Source organism: Hipposideros armiger, unplaced genomic scaffold (genome assembly GCF_001890085.2).
Source record: "Hipposideros armiger isolate ML-2016 unplaced genomic scaffold, ASM189008v1 scaffold_331, whole genome shotgun sequence".
Lineage (NCBI taxonomy): Eukaryota > Metazoa > Chordata > Mammalia > Chiroptera > Hipposideridae > Hipposideros > Hipposideros armiger.
In genome coordinates this window covers 104700-111927 of record NW_017731681.1, presented here as the reverse complement: position 1 = coordinate 111927, position 7228 = coordinate 104700, and the positions used below count along the sequence as shown (strand labels likewise).

The window sequence follows — 7228 nt, the reverse complement described above, 5'->3', positions numbered from 1 at the left end:
CAGGGCCCTTTCTTGTTCTACTGTCCCATTTCCCAATGTGTGCAGGTGGAGATGACCCCCGAGAAGTTCAATGTATTGATGGAGAAGCTCTGTAAAGAGGAGCTGGCAGCCACCACGTCCATGGCTTATGCCAAGCTCATGCTGACAGTGATGACCAAGTATCAGGCCAATGTGAGTATTGATAGGGCCACAAGGGCTGGTACTGCTGCTCTGAACCTGCCATGTTTGCCAGGGAGAAAACCCTGAATGTTAGCCAGGGAAACCACAAGTCCAAGCCCAGGCCTAAGGAATGAGACTGCTTAGGAGTTCATTCATCCAGCCAACACTTTCGTGGGCCAGATGCTACATGGGGCCTTGGAGAACCAACAGTGACCATAATGCAGTCCCTGTGCTTGACTCTCCCCTAACGCTGGGCTAGCAAGAGGAAAGAGATCATAAATAGGTCACTGTAATATCTGGTAATATCTGAGAGATGTGCACAGGGCTTTTGGGGGCATAGGAAGAGGGGGCAACTAACCTTGTTTGTGGTTGGGAATTGGGACAGGTTTCCTGACTCTAAAAAGGCGAATGGTAGTCATGTCATGGGTGGAGATGGAGGAAAGTGCATTCTAGGCATAGGAAACAGTATAAGCAGTGACTGTCCAAGGGGATCTACAGGTAGTTCATTGCAGTTGGGGCCTAAAAACATGACAGTAGATGGTGATAGGGGATGAGGTTAGAGAGCTAAAATACCGGGAGCTCATACTTGCATAGCCCCTGCTACGTCTGAGGCACTGTCCTAAGCCCTTTACATATGTTAACTCACTAGTTTATCCCATGTGTTAGCCCTATGAGAAGATACTATTATTAGCTCCATTTTACAGATGAGGAAATTGAGATTCAGAGAGGTTAAAGTAACTTGCCCAAGGCCACATTGCCAGGCTATGGTAGCATCTTATGGAGTAGGTTATGGTGAGGAGCTTGGACTTTATCTTGAAGGTTAGATGTTCTTGGCTATTGACTCTTCATCCTTTTCTTGGGAGTCACAGGCCCATGTGATGATCTGATTAAAGCTATATCTCCTATTAGAAAATTGAATATATGAGCACATAGCAGGAGGCTCTTGGATCCTCTGCAGACCCTCTTTAGATCCTGAAAGAAGGACCTCCAATATGAGGCCCCAGGAGTTTTCCCAGGGCCTTCAGCTGGAGTGACTTGGTCAGATTTGCATTTTATAAAGAAGGCTCTGGCCTCTGTAAGGAATAGGGTTTGGAGAGTGAAGATACAAGGCAGAGACCTCTCAGGAGGTTGTAACAACGGTCAGGGCAAAGTGTGACCCAGAAGGAAGGTGGCAGCTGCAGTGGAGTGTCTCTGAACCTCAGTTTCCTCATCTGTAAATGGGAGGGTTGTGAGGATTAAATGAACTAATGCACATAAAGTGCTGTTACATAGTAAGCACTCCATAATTGTCAACTGTTATTAATGTGGCTCAATAAGTTGTGCAGTTAGTATTTGACCCCAGGTCCACCTGAATCCAAAGACCTTGCTTCACCATGGTGAAATCCTGAGGTTCGATTACTCAGGGTGTCATCGCCTCCTTCCATCGTCCTTGTGTCCTGGGTTCCTCTCTCCTTCCTGAACAGAGCCCAGGGGCAGAGGGGTGAGGGGAGGGATCAGCTGCTGCAGTCCTGACATGGTTCTTCCTTCTCCCCAGATCACTGAGACCCAGAGGCTGAGCCTGGCCACCCCCCTAGCACTCAACACCACTTTCCTGAGGAAGTCTCTGCAGGCCACCCTGAGACATCTGGCCCCCTGACCTTCCACTGAGGGACCCAACCCCCTAGAGCTCTCTCACCAGCTTCCTGAACAACACTTCTGCCCTCACCACCTCTTGCCTGGGGGAAAGGCTGAGCCTGGCCATCCCGGGGATCAACTGCCTCCCTGTTCCAGGCTGCAGAGAAGCCATCTTGGTCTCCCAGGCACCCGGGAGGGTCCTGGCTAAGTGGGCTGGATGAGCTGGATTCCAAGGGCTGCTGATACTGGCTCACTCCTTGTCACTTCTACCTAGCTGCAGGGATAGAAACGTACCCATAGGCCTCTGTAGGGTCACAGCCAACCCATAATAGACAAATAATGCTGCAGGAGCTCTGGGGGACCTGTGTGCTCAGCACAAATCTCTTGTGCTTGGATGTATGTTACGATCTTCTGTGTTCTTATTTCTGACTTGAATGATAATTTATCAATGGAATTTAATAAAAAGCAAGAAGTTCAATAATGTCTTACTAGAAGCTATGTCTGCCTCCCTGTTAACTCTGGGTATTTGTTCATAATCAACTCACCACCACTCCACCCTGCTCAGTGACAAGGACATCTTTTTCCCCGTGAAATGTCCTGTGTGGGGAGGGTGGTAGGGTTAAGTTTATTCATGTTCTATGGGCCAGATAATATGTTATACCACCCATCCCATCCCTATCAGCTGTCTGTTGAGTAGGTGAGGCGGGCAGTGGACCAAGGGGGTGGGGTGGGGGGAGTGATGTAAAGGTGGGAGTGACTCATTCTGGAGTTGGGGAAGGCTTTGGGGCAGAAGACGTTTGAGTAGATAGGGATGAGAGAGCTCCTGGGGTTACTGTGCACAGAGAAGAGGATGCAGCCTGTTGGACAGAGGAAAGGGCAGAAAGGGTGTGCAGTGCGGGGGCATAACTTTTACATCTTTCATTCCCATAGCACCTAGCTAGGTGCCTTGTTCATAGTGAACACTTAACAGGCGGAAGTTCATTACAGTACCTTCCCAGCTCTTCCCCATTGCAGGCTTTGAGGAGCCAGGAACAGAACTTAATTGATCTTAGTATTTCCCTTCTCACAACTTCCTCGGAAGCCGTGAGACCCCATTAGATCAAGATGAGGAGGAAGAGGTCAGGAGTAAAGCATGCTTTTGAGAACTGAGGGAGGAGGAGCGAGGGGGGGGGGCAGGAGGAAGTGGGCAGAGGAGGTCGGAGAGACAAACATGCAGGAATTGCAGGCTCTCAGCGGCCATCACTGTGCGGTGCCCAGTACATGTGACTTCTGAAGCGCAAGCCCTGGACTTAGCCTATTCCCAAAGGTCCTGGCAAGCACCTGGCGCAAAAGGGGATATTCTCAGGGTGCTGCGGGCATCTTGAACCTCAGCATCTCAGGTCGTCCTGGCGCTGCTCTAGCGGCGCTACGCACCGCAACGCCCTCCAGCGGTCACAGACGGCGGCGCTCCCCGGATTGAGTGACCGATAGTGCTCAGGAGGGAAACCACAGGAACAAGGCATCTCTCGCGAGAACAAGCTCCATATTTGAGCGCATGCGCGAGTCGCAGTAGTCTCTTTTCCGGTTTTCGCGGCGTGAGGCAATATGAGGTGCGTGGTATTTAGGCTTCTATCTGTACTCATCCGCACCTCCGGGCGCCCCCGCGGGGAGGGAGACCCTATGGACGGAATCGGGGGTTCTTGCCCATTTTTCGTTGTGGGGCATTTCTTGCGGGGCGTCGGCCTGCGGGCCCCACGTTCGAGTTCACGCGCCAAGCCAGGCCGCTAGTAGGATTCCTCTTTACTGGGGCCTGCATCTGGTTCTCTGACCCAAATTTCCTGACTTGGGGTCCGGCATCCTCGTCTCTAAGCCTGAGGCTACTGACCGCCTCGGCGCCCGGGTTCTGAGCGCTCGTGTTGCTTCTTTCTCACAGCAGCAAAGTCTCCCGCGACACCCTGTACGAAGCGGTGCGGGAGGTCCTGCACGGAAACCAGCGCAAGCGCCGGAAGTAAGGACGGGCCGCCGCGGGAGGACGGGCCCGGGGGCGTTTGGGAACCGCGGGGACGGCCGGTTAACGTGTTACTTTCTTTTAAGGTTTCTGGAGACGGTGGAGCTGCAGATCAGCTTGAAGAACTATGACCCTCAGAAGGACAAACGCTTCTCGGGCACCGTCAGGTTGGCACCGTTCTGACCCCACCCAGCCCTCAGTGCCCCCCGTGCCCAGCTCCTCCCTTGAGGCTCCTGTTGAGCCCGAGGTGGGCAGGCATGTGCAGCACTGACGTGCCCGGGTAGTTCAGACCCCCTGCTCTGGGCAGGCGCGGCTGGACGGACCCCCACCCTGGGTCTTAAAACAAGAGGGGAGGCGTGGGGAGGCCTTGGCCGAGCCCGCCGGCTAGTCTGAGAAGCCAGACTAGCTGTTGGTGAACGTGAACACTCTGGGTAAGGCTCAGTGACTGCAGCGGCCCCAGACCCGCTCACCTGCCCTTCAGGTCCAGGGTTGGGCCTGACCTGTTCTGTCCCCAAAACGCAGGCTTAAATCCACTCCGCGCCCCAAGTTCTCCGTGTGTGTTCTGGGGGACCAGCAGCACTGTGACGAGGCCAAGGCTGTGGATATCCCCCACATGGACATTGAGGCCCTCAAGAAGCTCAACAAGAATAAGAAACTGGTCAAGAAGCTGGGTGAGTGTGGCTGGTGTGGTGGTGTGTTGGGGGTGGGGGGGCGGACAGTTTTCCTGAGGTAGTTCTGCCATTGGGGTTTAAAAATGGGGACGTAGAATCATAACCAAAAGGATCTGGTGTGGTTGGCTAATTTGAGTGCTGTTGTTTAGCCTTATGAAGGTTCTTTTTATATTTGAGGATTGGATTTTATAAGGGAAGGAGGCTAGGTGGTGGTTCTTTATAAATAGGTGAGATATGTTGACAAGTCAGTTGCTGGTGTGTTCTGAATTCAATTTCATGCTCCAATTTATTTTTTTTGAGCCATCCTGCCACCTGTTGGCTGCTCAGCTTGGGCTGGGAATCGAACTGCTGTTGCTCAGAGCTCACACTCTTGAGCGAGCTCTTAACCAACTGAGCCCCTTGGCTGGTCCTTTAATTTTTTTAGTTTATGTGGTCTAAGCATTTTACAGATAGGAAACAGATGCACCAGTTGTCGCGTAGCTAGAGAGTAAGACAGAATTTGGACCCCGGCATTCTTCACCAGGGCGTGCATTTGCAGTGCAGCATGGATTGTGGGTCAGCCTAAGCTTCTGATACCAGGCCTCACGTGACTGTTGGACCTGTAAAAGTCCACAGGATGGAGCTGATCAAACTGGAATGCAGAGAGGGTTAAAAAGACTTGGTATCTGGAGAGAGGGGTAGAGTACTGGTTAGAGTTCACTTCTGTGGTTGGTTCACAGAGCCTTGTTTGGAGGTCTGCTTTTCAGGGTCCTTTTCAGCACCCAATGGCTTACTCTCTCTTTACCAGCCAAGAAGTATGATGCCTTTTTGGCTTCAGAGTCTCTGATCAAGCAGATTCCACGAATCCTGGGCCCAGGCCTGAATAAAGCTGGCAAGTTCCCTTCCTTGCTGACCCACAATGAGAATATGGTGGCCAAAGTNGCCAGTGGCTGGGGGCTCTGACTCCTTCCTCTGTTGGGATCCTGGCTGTCCCCAGGGCCTTGCCATGCCTTGGGGTAGGAGCAGTAGATACCCAGGCTCGGGTGGGAGGCCAGGCCTAACTCACCAGGGCCTGTGTTTGCAGACAGATCTTGGAGCTGCCCTGGAAGGAGGAGACTTTCTTGGTGTTGCAGTCTCTCCTGGAGCGGCAGGTGAGCAGGCCACCTTGGGAAAGAGTGGACAGAGTGCTGCAGTGCTGTGGACAGGCGTGGCGCTCTAGGGTTTCAATCCCTTTGGTGATGGAGAGGCAAGCAGGACAATTCCCCACAACAGGGTGCCCTGTGACAGGGGGAGAGTTGCGGGGCTTGAAGGACTGGTAGCGGGGAGCTGACTGCGTGATAAATCCCATCTTTGCCTCTTACTGGCTATGTGGCCTGGGGAGCGACTTGCAGATGTGTGTATAAATTAATTTTTGTATAGGTAATAAATTCTTATGTTTACAATTTTAGAAGCTCAAAAGGATTTAGTGAAAAATAGTCCCCCAGCCATCCAGATTCCCGTCCCCAGGGCTAATCAGTGTTACTAGTTTTGGGGGAACCCTCCCAGAGATGCTTTGTATCTACGAGGACACATGTTTAAATATACTTTTCCTTTGCTTTCTACATAGATGGTAACACCAAGCTCAGTGCTCTGTATTTTGCTTTTTTTCACTTAACAATATATTTTGGTAATTTTTCCATATCTACCTAAAATTCTGCCTCATTTGTTTTTAACTTAGGTGTTGACCTAACCTCTTTATGTCTCAGTTTCCTCATCTACAAAAGGGGAGTGATGATAGCACCTACCTCATAAGACCGGGATGAGGTTTAAATGGGATAATTGGTGTAAAGTGCTCAGAGAGGTTAAGTTTGATGCATAGTAGCTTATTAAATTATTATGAAGAGCTATCATTATTATGCTAGCTGTGCCCCTTGGGGCCTCTCACTCCTGTGTATCTTCAATCGCTAAGCCAGGCTCGGGATCCTTGGCCTCCCTTGGTCCTAATCTGAGCCTTTGCAACAGTAGCCACCATTTTCTGAGACCTATGTGCCAGGCTTTATGTGCATTATCTCATTGAATCCATTCAAAGTCTTCAGAGTTAGATATTATGAGCCCCATTTTACAGATGTGTAAACTGAGGCTTAGTTTGGTTAAGTGACCTGCCCAGGGCCACCTAGTGAGAAAATGGTGGAGTTGGGAATCGAATGCAGGGCCCTTTCTTGTTCTACTGTCCCATTTCCCAATGTGTGCAGGTGGAGATGACCCCCGAGAAGTTCAATGTATTGATGGAGAAGCTCTGTAAAGAGGGGCTGGCAGCCACCACGTCCATGGCTTATGCCAAGCTCATGCTGACAGTGATGACCAAGTATCAGGCCAATGTGAGTATTGATAGGGCCACAAGGGCTGGTACTGCTGCTCTGAACCTGCCATGTTTGCCAGGGAGAAAACCCTGAATGTTAGCCAGGGAAACCACAAGTCCAAGCCCAGGCCTAAGGAATGAGACTGCTTAGAAGTTCATTCATCCAGCCAACACTTTCATGGGCCAGATGCTACATGGGGCCTTGGAGAACCAACAGTGACCATAATGCAGTCCCTGTGCTTGACTCTCCCCTAACGCTGGGCTAGCAAGAGGAAAGAGATCATAAATAGGTCACTGTAATATCTGGTAATATCTGAGAGATGTGCACAGGGCTTTTGGGGGCATAGGAAGAGGGGGCAACTAACCTTGTTTGTGGTTGGGAATTGGGACAGGTTTCCTGACTCTAAAAAGGCGAATGGTAGTCATGTCATGGGTGGAGATGGAGGAAAGTGCATTCTAGGCATAGGAAACAGTATAAGC

The 7228-nt window shown here is 51.0% G+C and overlaps 1 protein-coding gene and 1 long non-coding RNA gene across 2 annotated transcripts in view; both read left to right on the top strand.

The window, feature by feature from the left end:
- Positions 1–61: 61 nt before the first annotated feature.
- LOC109392396 (uncharacterized) lies at positions 62–2256 on the top strand. Its single transcript, XR_002126050.1, has 2 exons — positions 62–171; positions 1694–2256. It is a non-coding gene; the product is annotated as an uncharacterized LOC109392396 (long non-coding RNA).
- Positions 2257–3271: 1015 nt separating this feature from the next.
- The window catches only part of LOC109392405 (60S ribosomal protein L10a-like), an 8137-nt gene continuing 4180 nt past the window's right edge, over positions 3272–7228 (top strand). The window contains exons 1-7 of the mRNA XM_019660833.1: positions 3272–3362; positions 3686–3760; positions 3847–3927; positions 4283–4431; positions 5219–5349; positions 5499–5561; positions 6642–6767. Coding sequence (XP_019516378.1) covers positions 3358–3362; positions 3686–3760; positions 3847–3927; positions 4283–4431; positions 5219–5349; positions 5499–5561; positions 6642–6767 — 630 coding nt within the window. The 5' untranslated portion in view covers positions 3272–3357. The remainder of the gene's footprint in view (positions 3363–3685; positions 3761–3846; positions 3928–4282; positions 4432–5218; positions 5350–5498; positions 5562–6641; positions 6768–7228) is intronic.